The sequence below is a fragment of the Corella eumyota genome, chromosome 1, assembly GCF_963082875.1.
Source record: "Corella eumyota chromosome 1, kaCorEumy4.1, whole genome shotgun sequence".
Taxonomy (NCBI): Eukaryota; Metazoa; Chordata; class Ascidiacea; order Phlebobranchia; family Corellidae; genus Corella; species Corella eumyota.
The window spans coordinates 3,809,530-3,829,891 of NC_137490.1; the positions used below are offsets into that span (position 1 = coordinate 3,809,530).

Below are 20,362 nucleotides of genomic sequence, written 5' to 3' on the forward strand. Positions count from 1 at the left end.
TTTTAGAACCAGAAGCCAAATTTTTTTGTTTTAAAATTTCTTCTTTTATTTTGTTTAAATAAGCCAATTTAGGAATACTGTCTTTAGAATCTTCGCCGGCAGAAATTGTTTCTTCAGAGGACAAAGTAAACCTGCCAAATCCTTTTTCTGCACGAAAAAGGTCATATGCAAAATTCTGAAATAATTTAAAAAACAATATAATTGTGTAGTCCAATCTATTTTCTTTGTTGCCACAAATGTCCTTCAGTACCCTATTGAATGACTCGCTCATGTTGTTGGTTACAGTTTTTCCATTAAAAATTGTAAACTGTTTGGTGTAAAAAAATACTGAATAAGCTAGTATATCTTGTTGCAGATTTTTTTCAAAATAATTTACAAATGTTGGTGACCATTTTGTTTTTAATTCCAAATACAATTTATTAAAGTTATCATATGAAGTTGAAAATATTAGTTGTTCAATTTGGTCTTTGTAAACTTTTATGTCCGAAAATTTTCCATTTTGTTTTTTTAACCAGAATTCAACATCTCTCAATATATGATTAAACGCAACAAACTAATTTTAGTCCAGTGGTTTTATTAACTGCGTTCATTATCGCTTTTTCATCAGCCGTCACTGGAATATTGTCCAATTCGTGTAATTTTAGTTGTTTGCTAATTATTTTAAAAAGTTCTTCGTGATATTGTTGATCTTTTTTTTCATGAATCATCGCGCCGATGGGAAACATTGGATTTCCATCTATATCCGTTTTGCGCATCGTTAAAAATGACACATAAAAGTCCCCCATTTCGAATGTTGTGTCGTATCCAAAACACTGAGGTATTGCTTTATTTTTGCGAAACTTGGTTAGTTCTTTTATAGCGATTTTAATCGTCTCTTCATTCACAAGAATGGCATACACACTAGGCACTATACATAATTTTTGAACAAAATTTGGTAACACTGTAGTCAGTTCTTTGGTAGAAAATATTTCATCAGTGCACATTTGAAAATCCTTTTTTTCCTTATATGCAATGTTGTGAACCTGCTTTAAATCTCGCGGTCGATCGACAGACATCCTATCTTCACCTTCATCATGTTGCTTTTTTGCTGTCATTTTGGCATATGTTTGAAACGGAGATTTGTTATTTTCTAATTGAATACTTATATCGTTTAAAACATTTTTTTGTGTTGTAACAAAAATCTTGTTTGGATTTTTGCTATTACCATGTGAGGATCGAAAATATTCTGACTTATCACCAACATAATGTAATAAATAATAATTTTTATCCGTTTTCGTTTTCGATAATGTGTACAAAAATTTTTTAAAGTCTAAATGTTTATTTTTTTCCAGGGGATTTTTTAAATACCATCTTTTTTTTATGACACCTGGGGTACCAACAATGCGCTTTCCACCGTTTAACCAGTTGAGAGAATCACAAAGATAATCTCTAACGCTTTCTTCGTCACATTTAAACAAATGTAAATCTCCATTACATGGATTTATAGGGGAATTTTTAATTAAAAAATGGTCCTCAATTTTCTCATTTGAGCAGTCTTTTAAAATTCCAATAACTTTTTTTATTGAAAGACTGTATTGTTTATTTTCATAAGCCATTTTCAAATTAAGACTGTGCAATTATTAAAATATCTAAAACACAATAACATATTTTAATTTTTTTTATTTTAAAAATGGTCTAATGAGCTAAACCATAACTTTTATAATATGGTTAATACAAATAGGATGTTGTTCGGCAGTTTGTATTAAAATAGTTGTTTATTTAATTGGTTTTTCGAGGTGTCTAGTAATAAAGAAATTTCCACTATGGTCGTTATTGCCAATTTTAGACACCTTTAAAAACCTCTTGATAAACATTATTTTTTTTTAAAAACGACTTGGGCAAGTTAGTTTAAGCGTTCTTATGTTGTTAAGGCAGTTTTCATTAAAATTTATAACTGTTTAATTGGTTTTTGGAGGTGTCTGAGGTTGAAGAAATTTCAACTATGGTCGTTATTGCCAATTTCAGACACCTTTAAAAACCATTTTATAACCAATATTTTTTAATAAAAATGATCGGGGCAAGTTAGTTTAACCGTTCTTATGTTGTTAAGGCAGTTTTTATTAAAATTTATAACTGTTTAATTGGTTTTTGGAAGTGTCTGAGGATGAAGAAATTTTAACTATGGTCGTTATTGCCAATTTCAGACGCCTTTAAAAACCATTTTATAACCATTATTTTTTAATAAAAACGACTTGGGCAAGTTAGTTTAAGCGTTCTTATGTTGTTAAGGCAGTTTTTATTAAAATTTATAATTGTTTAATTGGTTTTTGGAGGTGTCTGATGAGGGTGAAATTACCGCAAATTCCGGCACCCCTAAATTAAAAAAATTTTGCCACAAATTTCAACACGTTAAAACAAAAAAAAAATTGTTGAGGCAAGCTGGAACAATAGTCCTAAAGTCGGAAAAATCATTTTTATTAAAAAATAACAACGATAAAGTAAATTTTAGAGGTGTCTGAAAAGGTGTCTGAAAAAGTGTCGGGTGTCTGGTTTTAGTACATCCCCTCAATTGAAAGTAAAAATTGGTAAAGCATGACAATTAAAAATATAACCGTTTTGTGCCGCTGGTCTTAAAATAAAATTGCGCCAAAATAATCAGGAGAAGGTCAAACAAAAATATTATTTAAATTAGAACAAAGTATATTTATTGGTAATAATAACGATTGTGTTAAAAAATATTCGTTTATTGACAAGGTGGAACCATAGATAAACTAAGAACTTTTACACTAATTTACCTAAAGGCTTATTAAAAATTACGAGTAGGCTAAAGGTTACCAAATTAATAAATTTTACAACTCCAAAAATATTAAATAAACTATATGCAAAATATTATTTAATAAATAAAATAAACTACAACCAAACTTACAAAGTACGTTAATTAAACAAAACATAAGATATTATTTGATTATCGCAACGATAAAGCATGGACAAAGAAAAGTACGTAGAAACAAATGTTGTGTATACGTTTACCCAATAAAATTGTATGGTTAACAAATATAACTTTTTTTAAAAGTGGAAGAAATGTGAAAAAATTTCGATCGGAAGAAATTACTGCAAAATATAACTCACGTTAATCGGCCAGCAGCGCACGTTCTTTCATTAGGTAACCCGACTATTTCATATTAAAACTATAGAACACAACCTTTACTTTACTATGTTGCAAGAGCCGAAATCTCTGTAAATCCAGTTTTAAATATAGAAATTACCTAACGTAAAGATTAAAATAGGGGAACCGAAAAGTTTTTGAAACAAATATTACACTGGCAAATTATTTCCTTTTGTCAGCGAAAATTGTTTCTTAACTACAGCTGTAACAAAAAATATTTTTGCTAGAACTTTTTTTCTAAATCAAAAAAAAAATGCCAATGTTACTAAATAAAGAGTTTTGTTTTAAAACGGAAACGCTCAACAACACTTATCCCATCACGTTAGTTTTAAAGTTTTTATTGTAGTAGTATTGTATATGTGCGTGTGTTTAATTGTTAACCTGTCAATAGTTAAAAAGATAAACATTATTTTTTTTTTAGAAAATCTGTACGCAAATTAAAAGTTTGAAAAAATATCAAAAAAAAGAAAGGGTATACTGTTATTTTTTTTAATTAAATTAGTAAAATACATATAAAACGAAAATTTGACGTTAGTTTTTTTATGACGAGTTCCCCATACCCCAGTTTTATAGTATAGTTTGTAATTAAACGGTGTACGTGGTACACTTAGCTTATATCTACAAACAATTAAAGGAAATAACTTTTGTACTTACATTAATCGATGAAATTTACTAAGGCTAAATGGCCTTACCCAGTTAAAAAAATTTGTAATACAACGACCTTGAAAACATAACACATAAACAAACAGTGGAAATTTACCAGCAACTCAAGCAAGACATTTTCTAGGATAATCCCCTGGCTTTAAACTATATTCCTCCTTTTTAGTCACCACATACAGTTGGAAAGCTATATTTAGCCTATGGTGATAAGTATAATTTTTTTAATAATTATAAAGTTGTTATTTTGTTTTAAATGGATTATGTTATGTCAAAAAATTGAAAAATATATATATTCATACAAGAGGTTTACCTTTGTCAAAACAATGTAAAAAACTATTGCAATAGTTTTGTGATTTGAAACAGACGCTCAAAACACTTATCGGGGATGCGTATGATTCTCGTAATATAACCACCAAAAAAAAGCTCAAATTACCAGAAGGTTTTTTTAGGAATATTACACATGACGTAAAGTGACCCTTTATTTAACATAACCTACTAGATAATAATATAATTTACCGATTTTAATGGTTTGACAAATAGATGTATAAAAAACAAATACCATATCATGAGATCACAACCGACGATTAATATTGAAATTAAAGAAATTGAAGGGCGTTGAAATTAAAGGAATTAAAATTAAGAAATTAAAGGGCGTTTCCCAGAAGAGGGTTTCGGTAAGGGGTTAATGAAAATTGTCTTATCAAGTATTTGGTTTTAAATTAACAGACAGTAATCCTATATAAACAGCCAATGCGATTTTCGCGTTTTTTATATTTTTTTTAAATTGTCATCTTATTTCTTTGATTGAGATTTTATTCCATCGCTTGTGATCTTATTTCGTCGGTTGTCAACTTATTTTGTCGGTTGTGATCTTATTCCGTCGATCGCGATCTTATTTTGTCGGTTGTGTTCTTATTACCCCAATTGTGATCTTATTCCGTTGGTTGTAATCTTATTCCGTGGTGGTGATCTTATTCCGCCAATTGTGATCTTATTCCGTCGATTGTGATCTTATTCCGTCGACTGTGATTTTACGGCCAACTTGAAATAAGTCTGATAGGAGAATCTTATAGTAGCTTTTATTTAAAGAAGTTTAATATTAATTTCATTGTGGCAGTAAGTTTTTATTCATTCAATTTTGTATACATACGTTAGTTGTTCATCTCTTAAGTGATACTATTCTTGTAATGAATTTGTTACTGACTTTATCTAATTACTGTAAATAAAATTTTATTCCTAAAATGTCTTATTCTGTTTATGATCTTATTGGTGGCATCCCACATCATCACGTTACAAAATCTCATCACGTTAGAAAATCGAACATGGGTGATGATCAAAAAGTTTTACTTCTGGAAAACACAGAACCTGTCCACAACCAAGATAAGATCAGTATATTTTCCAGTACAGTTCATGATATGAAGAAGGATGCCTTCCTTTACATCGATTATACAACATCCGATTACTACAAATTATCCAATAAAAAAGCGAAACGTTTTTTGAAAAAATGGTTTTTAATTTCGATGAAGGGGAAGAAAAATTTGTTACCACTTAAAAGGGTCTTTATTTGGACTTGATTTTAAAAATGTATTACGAAGAAACAAGTAATACTTATTGCAACAATTTCTACTATCTCGTGACATTTGACATGAGGCAGACAAGACCATATGACATGAGGCAGACAAGAAAATAGTTGACTTATAGCATATGAAATAGTAACCTTCCATTTTTCTTTAGTATCCTTTATAATTGAGCGAGCGTACAGTAAGCTATTAGTTAGGGGACCAGAAGCTTCGGCCGTGAGAAGGTTCGGCCTGCGACGAAATTGCCGCGTAAAATGTCAGCTTAAGACCATATTTTACCGATATTCAAAATAAAATTTGACAAAAAGTATATTACATAAAAAAGATTTAATAAGGTGTTACGATAAATATATATGTTAGTTTTTAGAATATTTTTTTTTAAATTGTTGTCTTAAAAATGTCTTTTTAAAACGGATTAAAGACGGAGGCTTATGGCCTGTAAAATTTCATTTTGGCCTGCATAATTTTTCATCTAACTGCGGGAAGTCCACGACGTAAAGCCCGCATTTGATGTCAACTTAACACCGTATTTTATCAAAATTTAAAATAAAATTTGACAAAAACAATAATATATAACAAAATATTAACTGGTTGTTACCTTAATGACATATGTTAGTTTTTAGAATATTTATTTTTTTTTTAATTTATGTTTCAAAAACTAATTTTAAAACGGATTAAAGACAAGTGCTTTAGGCCTTCAAAATTTTACGACTAATCGCTCTCGGCCTGCGAAATTTTCATTAAAAATAAAGGAACAGTTAAACTAAGATATATCTTAATTTTTAAAACCACACAAAATTTTAACATCCGGTTAAAACTTTTTTAACTATTGTACTTTTTGCCAAATTTCTTTTTAAATATTGGTAAAATATGGTCTTGCGTTAAAGGTATACGCGGGCTTTACGCTGCAGACTCCTCGCAGTTTAATGAAAAATTTCGCGGGCCGAGAGCAATTAGTCGTAAAATTTTGCAGGCCAAAAAAGCGCCCGTTGTTTTAATTCGTTTTAAAAATACGTTTTTACAAAAAAAAGTCCTGTTTATTTATTTCTTTGTTTATCTATTAAGAGTTATATTATCAAAATTTTTAAACTATATTTTACTTATCAAATAAATCTAATTGAGGATACATATTTGATATTTGAATTTTTTGTGTTTTTTACAACCAAAGAGTATGCCTAAACAACAAACAAGTTGGTTTAAATACTTACTTCCAAAACTAATTAATCTCTAACTCTGGTTTAGCAATATTTATAAGTCTTTTAAAGATAATATAAGGGTGGGAATACAAAAAAGGCGCAAATAAAACCATGGTGAAAATACAAAAAAGGCGCAACAAAATGGCTACAGTCATTTTTTTGATTCTTGTTGCTGTAGTAAATCTGGCTTTTTCTCTGCTGATGACTATACATGCTGTTAAAGAGTCAAGTCAGTTGAAGCAAGGCATTAACTGTGTGAATTGCTGCCAGTCTCTTGCATATACCTCAGGACAAAATTGTGATGAAGTATGCGGAAAAATTAATAGGTAAGATAGGACAGATTTACACAAAATGCAAAATATTGTATCCATTTGCTTTTCTTTTCTATAAATTTATTTATTTTATCTTTTTCATAAATAAAAAATTTCTGTATAATTTAATTTAATTTTGATTACAGATATTTGTTAATATACACATACCAATAATCCTTTTTTACAATGCATTTTATCTTAAAACCAACCTTAATAAACAATAAAACATTTTAATGCTTATACTTTTAACTTTTAGCTGCAAGAACTTTAAATTCTTGGATCAAAACAAAAAAAGAGCTTATCGCAATGATGACATAAAAAAGGTACATTTGTTTAGCCTTAAAATTTTCATAAATAGCTTAAAAATATATCTTGTATATTAACAAAGTGTTTAAATATTAACCAGACAGTACAAGAAGTTTTAATGGGAAAGTCTAACAACAAATTGATTGCATTAAGTAAGTAAATTCACCTTTATATAATTTTTTTCTCTTATGTAACGATTCCAATAATTAGGCATATGAAAAGCTTTTGCCTATTATGATTAAGCCTTTAATTAGGCCTATTAGCTTTATAAACATTACAATCAAATAGTTTTACAACAAACTTTTTAGGTAAAAATAAAACAAAAGGTGACCATAATAAACAAACGAGAACTTTGACGTTAAAAACATCTTTTTTTAGGTCAAATTCTGGGCGTTAACTTTAAATGCAAGTTTAACACTTCAATTTGTGAGCAAAATTGTAGAATAACTGGCTATGAATCGAACGAAATAGGATGTCCAATCAATTGTAATTGTAAAAGTGACGGATTTCTGGAGGGAGACATTAAATTTGAGAAGCAAGATTTAGACATGATTAAACTAGTAAATAATATTAGTAATTAGTATATATTTTTTTTGATTACACCAGACATTTAAAAAAAATTAATTTACAGAGTATTTGAATACCTGATATGGATTTAATTAACTATTGTAACAAAAACGCTTATTTATTTTTTTTTCAGAATTATGGTTTTCTTCCCCCTGGTGTGGAGTTTGCAGCATCTGTCGGACTACTGAGATGGGATCAGATTAAGGAAGGTGGAAGAATTAAAGTCCCCTACGTCATAGACTCCACTATGAGTATGTCACATGATCTTTATTTTTTTACTTGTTAAATTTAAAGTTGTTTGAAAAAATATTTATTTATTATTTTGTTAAAAAAAGACCTTTTTTTAATTTAGGCACAAAAGCACGAAATGCAATTAAATCGGCAATGAATGAATTTTCTAACTTTACCTGTCTTGACTTTGTCGAAAACCAAAAAGTTAATTCTCAAGCTTACCTGGTTTTTGTTGCTGATGGTGGTTGCTGGTACTAATAACTAAAATACATATTTTTTTAAGAATCTAAACAAACTTTTTGAAATTGTTCTTTACCTAACAAGCCTAATAATGGAGCTGAATTTAGAAAAACAATACACCTTGTTTAATAAAAAAGACATATATTGAACCACATTTTTTGTATTTTAAAGGTCTTATATGGGTAGACGGGGAGGTAGACAAGAGATTTCGATCGGGTATCGTTGTGAGAAGAAAGGAATTGTACAACATGAGATCATGCACGCCCTCGGATTCTGGCACGAACAATCGAGACCAGATAGAGATCAACACGTGACTGTTCAATACAACAACATTATTGAAGGTTTACAACAATTATTTAATTACCAACTAATCTTACCATCATTAGTTTATGTCATATTTTAATTTAAATAATACAGTGCATAACAAACGTAACAAAGATATAGATGTGTTATATATATACATGTTATATTAAAAATTGTAAATTTTTGTTTATACTTGTAGGATTCAATTACAATTTTAACAAACGAACAGCTATCTATTCATTTGAATCCCCGTACGACCTTAATTCGATCATGCAATATGAAGGAGATGCATTCTCAAAAAATCAACAACCTACCATTATTGAAAAATTTACTAAAAAACCAGTTGTATCTCAGCGGGAAAGGTTTTCTACGGAAGATGTTTATCAGATTAATGCAATGTATCGGTGCGCCAAAAAAATAGCCAAAAATACCGGTGTTAAGGTATACTGATTTTACGCTTCTTCACATTTGTGTTTAACTTTATGTTATAACTCTTAAAGTTGTAACCCTGTATATTACAAACTAAGCGTCACTTATCAAGTTCAAAAACTTGACACAAAAAGCACAACCACAAAACCCTTAAAGCCATATTTATGATAATCCTAACGTAGAGTTTGATGCATGCCATTACATGCTTGAAGGATGTAGGTTGGGATCCACTGGTTATACCAGCAGATTTATTTTACAAGTTGTCAAAGCCGTTAGGTGAAAATCAATTTACTAAAAAAAACAATTTAATCATATTGATTACAATCTCTAAAATAACATGTGCCTGTTGATCTATATATATATGTATCTGGTATGCATCTGCCTTATCTTGAAAAACAGAATATGTATTTGGTTTGTTTATATTGAATACTTTGTTCTTAACAAAATTTTACTTATAAAAGGTTTTCTATAAACGCATTGAGGTATTGTTTTTAAATCAGTTTATTATTTTAAATAATGTGCTTACTTAAGCTTGAAACATCAATTTGCATATATTTCTTATATATATATTACTACTGTAGGAAAAGCACTTAGCATCGCAATCAATTACGCTGCAAAGGCTTTCCTAGCCTCAAAACAGCTGTGATGCTGGTTCACAAAGAACGGCAAGAAATGGCCAAAATCACCTGCATTGACAGCCGTTATGTAATTTCCGCCGCAAAACTGGGGATATTAAAAGCAAAAATATTTACAAACTTTATCAACACTATCAACCAGGACCAACCCATTATAAGGTACAAAAAAAAAATATGAAAGAACCCCTTCTCAAGCAAAATAATAACTTTCGTTCTGTGAACCCAAATAACTGTGCAAACTCGCTACCATTCTATGCGGTTAAAAGCCGTACAAATTTATTAACAATAAGAGAATTGCAAAGAAACAATATTTATATGTATTAGTTACTCAAAGAGATATGAAAACTAAGAAATACCTTTTTATTCAAGGACAGATCTAATACCTCATAAGGTAATTAGAATTACCAAATTTATTGCGTCATTATATTGAAATGGTTAAACATTGTATAGACGCTATATGTACATATCATCGCCACAATTTTGAATTTAGGTTATATCTCGATAACATTTCCTGTTGTTGTTCAGTTTTTACTATATAGTAAAAACCTAAAAAAAAACATTATCAATAGTGACATAGTTTTTCTATGTATGCGTCAGATTTTTGCTGAATATATTTTTTCTTGAATCTTGTGATAATTAATTAATTTGATATAGAATTACCATCCATTTTTAATTGACAGTGAAACGTACAGCCATGTAATGTAGTTTTGTATTATTTAACCCAGTATATTACTTATTTTCGCATCGCAGAATAATTTAGTTTGTGTCTATTATGTTCCATTTGATTAAGGTGTCGCTTTACGTGGAAGGAGAAGTTGTAGGTGTGTTGTATTTTTTTGATAATTGTGATTGTGGAGAAAGAAGTTAGTGTATTTTATATGATAATGATGTCAGTTTAGAAATGATTTAACGTAATGTAATATTGTAATTTTTTGTATATATATTGTTATCAATAAAGTATGTTAGCCAGAATTCTATTTGATAAGGTTTTACCTAGGAATTTAGTTTAAGTATTTTAATACATTGCTGGACTTTTTTGTCACTCTCCTGACCCAATTCCCTACACTACAAGCAAGCGCTTAGTGATTTTTTGCGACGGATCAAAAAATTGTATTAACAAAAAGTGGGATTTAAAAAAAAAACATGATAAAAAGTTAATTCTCAAGATTATTTAGCTTTCGTTGCTGATGGTGGTTGCTGGTACTTATAACTAAAATACAGATTTTTTTAAGAATTTAAACAAACTTTTTGAAATTATTCTTTACTTAACAAGCTTGATGATATAGCTAAATTTAGAAAGACAATACATTATGTTAATAAAAAAATATATATTTTAAATAGACAACTTGTGGTTGATATCTACATTTTTTGGTATTTTAAAGGTCTTATATGGGTAGACGGGGAGGTAGACAAGTATTTTGCTTAATGCGTATACAGTACTAAAATGCAATTAAGATTTATCGTAAAAAACAGACTTGTGATTAAATTAATTTAACATATTTTTGATTACAGATATTTGCTAATATACACATACCAATAATCCGTTTTTACAATGTTCTTTTTTTAAAACCAACCTTAATAAACAATAAAACATTTTAATGCTTATACTTTTAACTTTTAGCTGCAAGAACTTTAAATTCTTGGATCAAAACAAAAAAAGAGCTTATCGCAATGACGGCTTAAAAAAGGTACATTTGTTTAGCCTTAAAATTTTAATAAATAGCTTAAAAATATATCTTGTATATTAACAAAGTGTTTAAATATTAACCAGACAGTACAAGGTGTTTTAATAGGAAAGCCTAACAATAAATTGATTTCATTAAGTAAGTAAATTCAACTTTATATAATTTTTCTCCCTCAATGTAACGATTCCAATGATTAGGCATATGAAAAGCTTAGGCCTACTATGATTAAGCCTTTAATTAGGCATATTAGCTTTATAAACATCACAATCAAATAGTTTTACAACAAACTTTTTAGGTAAATATAAAACAAAAGGTGACCATAATAAACGAACGAGAACTTTGACGTTAAAAAAAACTCGTTACATATTTTTTTTCTTTTTTTAGGTCAAATTCTGGGCGTTAACTTTAAATGCAAGTTTAACACCTCAGATTGTGAGCAAAATTGTAAATTAACTGGGTATGAATCGAACGAAATAGGATGCCCAATCAATTGTAATTGTAAGAGCAACGGTTTTCTTGAGGGAGACATTAAATTTGAGAAGCAAGATTTAGACATGATTAAACTAGTAAATAATATTAGTAATTAGAATATTTTTTTTTTAATTACACCAGACATTTAAAAAAATTTAATTTACAGAGTATTTCAAATAAATAAACACCTGATATGGAAATAAACACCTGATATGAACTGTTGTAACAAAAACGCTTATTTATTTTTTTTCAGAATTATGGTTTTCTTCCCCCTGATGTGGAGTTCGCATCTGTCGGACTACTGAGATGGAATCAGATCAAGGAAGGTGGAAGAATTAAAGTCTCCTACGTCATAGACTCCACTATGAGTATGTCACGTAACCTCTATTTTTTACCTGTTAAATTTAAAATTGTTGAAATGTGTACTTACTTTTTAAATACGTTAATTTGATCAGTGCATATCCGATAAGTTTAAACCTTTTTTACATTAGGTGGCAAAGCACAAAGTGCAATAAAGTCGGCAATGAATGAATTTTCGAACTTCACTTGTCTTGACTTTGTTGAAAACCAAAAAGTTAATTCTCAGGATTACCTAGCTTTTGTTGCTGATGGTGGTTGCTGGTATATAAATAACTAAAATTCAGATTTTTTGAGGAATTTAAACAAACTTTTTCAAATGGTTCTTTAATTAACAAGCTTAATAATTTAGCTAATTTCAGAAATAACAATACACCATGTTTAATAAAAATATACCTTTTTTTAATAGACAACTTGTGGTTGATATCTAATTTTTTGGTATTTTGAAGGTCATATATAGGTAGGCGTGGAGGTAGACAAGATATTTCGATTGGATATCGATGTGAGAAGAAAGGAACTGTACAACATGAACTTATGCATGCCCTCGGGTTTTGGCATGAACAATCAAGACCAGATAGAGATGAACACGTGACTGTACAATACAACAACATTATTGAAGGTTTACAACAATTATTTAATTACCAACTAATCTTACCATCATTCGTTAATGTCATATTTTAATTTAAATAATACAGTGCATAACAAATGTAACAAAGATATAGTTGTGTTATATATATACATGTTATATTAAAAATTGTAAAGTTTTGTTTATACTTGTAGGATTCAATCACAACTTTAATAAACGGACAGCTATCTATTCATTTGAATCCCCGTATGACCTTACTTCTATTATGCACTACGGGGGTTATGCATTCTCAAGAAATCAGCAACCAACCATCATTGAAAAATCTACTAAGAAACCGATTATTTCTCAACGAGACGGTTTTTCTACAGAAGATGTGTTCCAGATTAATGCGATGTATAGGTGTGGTTTATAGCCAAATACATATTATATTATAGAGAAGCACAACATTTAACGAATTTGTAAAAAGAAGAACAATTTTTTTAATAATGATAAAATAATTGTTCTGTTATAGTTTTTAATTTATTATCAGCTTAACGCGAAACTTGCATTCCTGTCACTACACATATATGTTTAAGGTATATTTAATAAAATACTTTAATTATATTTAATACAATATCTAAAACTACATGCCCGTTAGACTAAAACAAAAGTTGACTTCGAAAATCAAATTAAAAAATATTAAATATTTATTTAGTTCGCCCAATTCCCAAAAATTATTATATGCAAAGTGCATATCAACTCAATTACCACTACAACGACATACTCTATTGCCGTTTTAACCGCCATGATCAAAAGTTAGGAAAAATAAAGTTATATTGTTTGTAATAGAGGTAAGGGGCAGTTGCATAGATAATAGTAACAAAAAAGGTATTGAGGAATATTAGTAATAAGGGTAATACAAATTAAATAGGTAAAAATTAAGTTTTTTATTCTTGATGGAAATTTTTACTTTCTGCAAAACAATTTTAAAAAATATATAAAAGTGAAAAAATTACGGAAACTTTATACAAATATTAAAAAAAAAAAAATGCCCCCTCCCCCCCCAAAAAAAAATTCCCCAAACATCTTTTAAAATATCTTGTTACTTGTTTTAAAATTAATTTAATCTTTTTAATACTAACTAAACGCCTAAAAAGAAAGTAAGCTAGTTTTCGACCAGATCTCGTGCGTGCAAGCGTAAAAAAATTTCGTGACCGCGCGTGCACGCGTCTTAAAATTCACAGTCTACGCGTGCAAGCGTGATTTATTTTTGCGTGTTTTTACCTAATTTTGGCTTAAATATGCTACCATCGGGCGTCAGTATTGCGTGTTTGCAATTTTTAAAAAACCAAGCGTGCAAAACGTTAATTTCAGACGTGCATTTTTTCCACCGAAAAAAATTTCGTGCGTGCACGCTGCCCCACTTTCCAGACTGGTCTGTCATCTGTCCGTTACCGTTACTGGCGACGTCGATCTGTTAGAACTGCCTGTTATTAAATTAACAACAGCAAAACAACCCATGCAAACATACAAGTCTAAAAATTTTCCATATTCTGCAAAAACATCATATAACTTATTACCTTTTCAGTTTTTACACAAAAATCGACTTCCTTGCGAACTTAATCGAAACACAAAAATCGACTTCCTTGCGAACTTAATCGAAACACAAAAATCGACTTCCTTGCGAACTTAATCGAAACACAAAAATCGACTTCCTTGCGAACTTAATCGAAAAAATTGGTAAAGCATGATAATTAAAAATGTAACCGTTTTGTGCCGCTATTTAGACTTAAAATAAAATAGCGTCAAAATAATCAGCAGAAAGTATAAACAAAGTTTGTGTTAAGTAATATTAAATTATGTTAATGGGTAAATGTAACCTTGACTATTGTGTTGATAAAAACTTTTGCATTAACAAAGTAGAAAATGAATGGTTAAAACTAAACAGCGTCTGTTAAAACTGCAATAAAAAAACTGATTAAAAAACTATTCAGTAACAGGCAAAATTAAATTGATTTTAAAAATTTAAGAAATCGACTTCTTCATTAACAAAATTATAATTATGAATATATATTTAAGGTAGTGATGTAGGCGGTGTTTAAAAAATCACACATCTTAGCACATTTTATTTGTTACCATAAAAAGAACAGAAACAAGCTGACTTAAAAAAATCTTTGATTTAAATATCTACATAAATCTACTTTTTCTAAGTCACTTAACTTTAAACTTATACCAAATTTTACTAAAACAGGCTTTCACAAATAAGAAAGAAGTTTTATAACATTAAAAATATTTCAATACATTAAATAACTTAAATTAAGTAAAATTATTTAAACTAAAAAATACAATTATATAAATTTGAGTGTTTTTGTATTAAGCGAATTTAATTTTTAAGTATTTTTGTAACATATTTCATGAGGATGCCTGGTGGCGAGGCACAGGTAAAATTAAGAATTTTTGCATGGTTTATTTGTTATTAGGTTTATTTTAAGATTATAATACATATAAAGAAAAATTTTGCCTTTATAAAATCAATTTTAGGATTATGGAGACACAGAAGTTAACAATTTGGCCAGTTCCTTAACCTTTAGCTGATATTTTTAAAGATCTAATCGATTGTGTAACAAATTACTCCAACGCCCTACTCAAAGACGATACGACATTGCTTACTTTGCAAAACTCCTCTGAGTTTGCAATATCCTTCCAGTCGTAGAAAACCTTTAACCCATGGTAAAAGGATATATCTTAGTTTAATGAAAATTAGGCCAGAAACTGGCCAAATTTGTAAACTTTCTACGACACCATAATCACCCCAAAAAAAGAATCGTGATCTTTTTTTGCAACTAAATGTGAATGGGGACCTGTTTGAGCAGAAACAAATATTTCTTCCCCTTCATCGAAATTAAAAACTGCCCCGTGGTGCGATACTTTTGTACAACTGGGTGCCCTACTATGTTTCTCACCCCCTAGGAAATAATTATTTTCCAGAAGAACGAATCTATGGCGATTATGTTTATTTTTATAGTAGGTCACGTGTCTGTGTAATGCTGCGGTTCCTGAAAATTAAAATCACAATATTTTTTGGTTGTTTAAATGATAAATATTTTATAAAAAATGCTTCTTACTAGTTGCATTGTATTTAAATTTAAGTTGACTGTAAACATAGTATCTTCCCGGTTTTTCAATTTTCAGTGACTTATGATCATGTAAGGAAACGCCAGAACAAATCATAGAGTTTTTGGCGTCATCCCAGTAAGTTATTTCTTGCTCGTCTATAAAAAAATTTAGAAAAAGGGTAAATAAAGTATAAACATTATGTTTTTAATTAATTAAATTTTTTTAAATAGAATACTTACGATGGTAATGTTTAGGTTCATTTTGAATGGCATCTTTATGTGCCGTTACTTGAGCTCTTGGTCTCTTGATCTCGGTTAAGTACTTGTAGTTTTGAAATTCTCTGTTATGATGCTTAAACACTAATAGAAAAAATTGAAATAAAAAATTAATTAAAAAAAAATTAATCTTTTATTTGGGTTTTCCAAGCAGAACCAAAGCCAGAACCAAAACCTTTGTTGCTACTTAACAAAAAAAATAAAAGAACCGAAAAGGGAACTAAAATTTAAGGAACCCAATTTAATAATGGTTGATTTGTTTCTATAGTTACACCATTAAAAAAAGAAATTGGATACCTTTCAAAAATTCTAGGGGTGCAGGTGGATTCGAACACTTAAGTTTTTCATTTTCAATGGCGAGTTTTACCTTCTGCAAAAAAAATTTAAAAAGTATGTCAAGTAATTATCCAAATTAAAAAAAAATTACAAAAACTTTACACAAATATTTAATCTAGAGCTTTAAGTATTTAAATATAATAAATATTAAGGTATAATATAAAAAGAAAATACCTGATTTGCAATTGCTTCAACTCCTGGTTTAAGTTTCTGCAATTCAGCATTGTTTATAAGATTTTCCAACTGCATTCTCGTTTGTTCTAATGTAAATAAAACGGCGTTAATATTTAATTTATTTTTTAATTTTATTATTTTATCGTGATACCATTAGATGTCGCAAGAGAGTAAACATATACAAATTTAAAAATTACACAAAAGGCAAAAGAGGGGGTTACCAGAAAATTCAAAAAACAACATAACAGCACCAATATCGTATTTAGTAGCGTATTGTTTGTTAAAAAATATGTATACGCTAATTTTTAACTTAAAAGTAAAAAACGAACCTACAACTTCTTCCATTTCTGTAACACAACTATTAAGAATGAGTATTGTTGTAATGACTAATGCTATGTTAACAACGAATGCCACAATGTAAATAAACTTTGTTGTTTGCATAGTAATATTTAGCCACAAATTTTATATTTAATGCTATTTTTTATCTAAACTTTAATTTTCAACAATTTTAAAATTATATATTTAAGTCATTTTTCATTTTTACCGTAACTGTAGTCTAAGATCGCACTACAACTAAAAGCACAAACTACACACGCGTCTGTTTTAAAGCGTACGTGAAAAAAAGGTTATTATTCGTCTTTGCTATACAAACGGTTGGCTGAGTGTAGTGTTTGTTAGTTTGTCGCATCACATCGTATAGGTAAAAGCTACGAATAGTTATGTCAAAAGACAGTGGAAATTGTTTCAGTAAGAGTTGGGTATTTCTAGTTATTTTGCTGTTAATGCTAATTGGTTTATCAATTGAGTACGGCGTATTTTACTATTTCTATCTACAGTACAGCGTTAAACAAAATCAATGGCACAACACTATGAAATGTACTCAATGCTGTGCAAATGCAAAGTTTGATTGCTCCAAAAAATGCGAAAACAGGTAACTTAACTTATTTTTAACTAAATAAATATAGTAAATGAAAGTGACGATGGATTTTCATCGATAATATAACTTTGACTCAGTCAAGTTATTATTGTTATTCTGTATTAAATTAATGGGCCTACTTTTACGTTGTAGTGAATGTAAGCTATTTTATTTCAGTTTAATTAAATGTGGACACAAGAATGCTGCAAACGAACTTCCATACTGGAGTTACAACCAGACTTACAAAGTACGTTAGTTAAGCAACGAAACATATATTATTATTAACGTTTTACGTATATTTTGCAAAGATCTAAATATTCAGTGCATTTTTTTAATTAAATATGTTTGCAGGTAGTAAAAAAGACATTTGACTATCGCAACGATAAAGCATGGACAAAGAAAAGTACGTACAAACAAAAGTTGTGTATACGTTTACCTGATAGAATTGTATAGTTAACAAATATAACTTTTTAGAGGTTGAAGAAATGTGCAAGAATTTCGATCAAAAGAAATTACTGCAAAATATAACTCACGTTATTCGGCCAGCAGCACATGTTCTTTCTTTGGGTAAAAAATGATTTTTTGTTGCTGTGTGAAAATGTAATCTTATCTAAACGAGAAGTTTAGGCTTTCCACTTTAGGATTCTCAAGACTTAAGGCCCGTTTACACCAAGCGCGCGAATTTCGCTTGCCAATTGTACGCAAAAATGGCTATTAAAAGGCGACTTAGTTCTAAAGTATGCAGTTATATACGTTTACAAACTTATATTATTAAAAAATACATTGAATATATTAATTACGAGTATATTTTTTACTAAATTACCTAAATTAAGATATATTTTGACTGTAGGTGCACCCGACACCAATAAAATATTATAATTTTTTTAAATTTCTTGAAATAAATGCATGAAAGTTAATTTTAAACAAATATAAATAAAAAAATTCTATATAGGAAACTTAGTAGTCGCGACAAGTTCGCGTCTGGTGTAAACACTCGCCTACTCGCAAAGCGAGTTCCCAAATTTCGCGTTGCGCACTTCGCGTCCTGTGTAAGGGCTTTAATGTAAAATTACGTAATTTTGCAACTTCCCCTCGATTTTAAATATAGTTTTATAGATAATTAACCAACAACTAGAAACTGAAAATAACGGTCGTAATGTTTTTTTTTATGTCAGTTTAAAAATATAATTTTTTTTACCAGTCAATAGTTTGTTTTAGTGGTGTAATTTATTCGAAGATAAAAAAGATCGTGTGATTTATTTTTAATTTTTTTAACTCTTCTGCAGATGGAAATTCACAGCGAAAATGGACCTGCAAATCCGAGGACGGAGAAGCATTCTCAAAGAGCATGGTTAATTGCGAAATTTCCACTGGATCAATATTAATAAAAATGTCGGGAAGATACTTAATTAATATCCACACTACCTTTATTAAAACAAATAAAAAACGACGTAAAAGGTACTTACAGCAACTATATCTGTAACAAATGTTATATACACCAAAACTGTTCTTCCTAAATCAAAAATAACTAACAAAATAAATAAATTTAAATCTAAAAAATAATTACAATGGTACTAAAAAGTTTTGATTTAAAACAGAGACGCCGAGCAACACTTGTCTCATCACGTTAGAAAATCGAGCATGGGAGATGATCAAAAAGTTTTACTTCTGGAAAACACAAAACCTGTCCACCACCAAGATAAAATCAGTATATTTTCCAGTACAGTTCATGATATGAAGAAGGATGCCCACCTTTACATCGATTATACGACATCTGATTACTACAAATTATCCAATAAGGAAAGCGAAACATTTTTCGACGTTGTGTTTTTAAACTAGGTTTTGTTTGTAGTTCTTTGTAAATACCATTGACTTCAAAAAAAGGTTGTATATAAAAAACAATTAAATTGCAACGGTGATAAGGCTTTAATGATAGTTGTGGCGTGTTGTTAAATTATTTTTAGTTTTCTGTTTTTAATTTTTATATATTACAATAATTTTTTCTTAAATTTTATATTTTTGTATATAGGATTGTAACTAAACGTGTGTTTAATTTTTCACCTGCCAAAAGTTAAAAGGATAAATTATATTTTAAAAAAAGTAGATTTTTGTATGCAAATTAACAACGAAAATAAAAAGTATAAAAATATTTATTTTTAAAAATAAAAAGGGAAACTGTAATCTTTTTTTTATTTAAATCAGAAATATACCCAAAAACGAGATAATGTTTCGCACAAAAATTTATTTTTGTACGTTAAAAAAACCCTTATAATCCCCTTTTTAATCGGGTGACGTTTAAGTAAGTGGAAAAGAATCAAAAGACGGAGAAAAGTAACAGGTACAAACACGCTGAAAGCAACAAAAAGTTCTTTTATGGCAAGAATTAACGTTAGTTCCTTTTATGGCAAGAATTCCCCATACCCTTGAATACCCCATAACGTTTGTTACTAAATTATAGGCTGACTTTGTAACCTGTATTTCGTGACGTTATTTTAAAAATAACTATGATTTAAATTTAAGGACAATGTGCATTTATTTGTTGTAATATCGAAAAAGGTTTTTTATTTTATTTTTTACGTTTTACGTTTTTAATATGTTTTGTAGTATAGTTCGTAGTAGAACAAAAAAATAAAAGCTGACTTAAAAAAAATTACTTAAATTTTAAATTTTAAAAAGCATGGGTCGTACCTATTAAAACATTTTTTTTTATTTGACTATCTTTAACTTAAGTCTGAAACGAATGGAAAAATACCGACTGCTCAAGCGAGAAAATTCACCTACGGAAAATTTTTAAAGGGAAATCCCCTATAATTAACCATATAGTTCTCTCGCACATATTTTGAAACAAGAACTGTACTATGCT

General features: G+C 29.0%; 3 protein-coding genes across 4 annotated transcripts; 2 read left to right on the top strand and 1 right to left on the bottom strand.

The window, feature by feature from the left end:
- The first annotated feature begins 12,635 nt into the window (after window positions 1-12,635).
- LOC145764129 (low choriolytic enzyme-like) lies at window positions 12,636-13,114 on the top strand. Its single transcript, XM_082575719.1, has 2 exons — window positions 12,636-12,735; window positions 12,897-13,114. Exons 1-2 carry the CDS (start codon window positions 12,651-12,653, stop codon window positions 13,112-13,114), a joined length of 303 nt encoding a protein of 100 aa, XP_082431845.1. The 5' UTR covers window positions 12,636-12,650.
- A 1,926-nt stretch (window positions 13,115-15,040) lies between these two features.
- LOC145763413 (uncharacterized) lies at window positions 15,041-17,132 on the bottom strand. Of its 2 annotated transcripts, none has more exons than XM_082574857.1 (6): window positions 16,913-17,132; window positions 16,584-16,669; window positions 16,371-16,440; window positions 16,038-16,157; window positions 15,807-15,953; window positions 15,041-15,737 (listed from the first exon to the last, which is right to left on the bottom strand). In XM_082574857.1, the coding sequence occupies exons 1-6, from the start codon at window positions 17,022-17,024 to the stop codon at window positions 15,475-15,477; spliced, it is 798 nt and encodes a 265-aa protein (XP_082430983.1). In that variant the 5' UTR covers window positions 17,025-17,132; the 3' UTR covers window positions 15,041-15,474. The 2 variants fall into 2 exon arrangements, with proteins under 2 accessions (XP_082430983.1, XP_082430981.1); XM_082574855.1 differs by having other exon boundaries at window positions 16,371-16,443.
- Window positions 17,133-17,272: 140 nt separating this feature from the next.
- LOC145763363 (uncharacterized) lies at window positions 17,273-20,023 on the top strand. Its single transcript, XM_082574798.1, has 6 exons — window positions 17,273-17,514; window positions 17,677-17,746; window positions 17,851-17,902; window positions 17,974-18,066; window positions 18,786-18,957; window positions 19,098-20,023. The coding sequence occupies exons 1-6, from the start codon at window positions 17,303-17,305 to the stop codon at window positions 19,336-19,338; spliced, it is 840 nt and encodes a 279-aa protein (XP_082430924.1). The 5' UTR covers window positions 17,273-17,302; the 3' UTR covers window positions 19,339-20,023.
- Window positions 20,024-20,362: the final 339 nt, after the last annotated feature.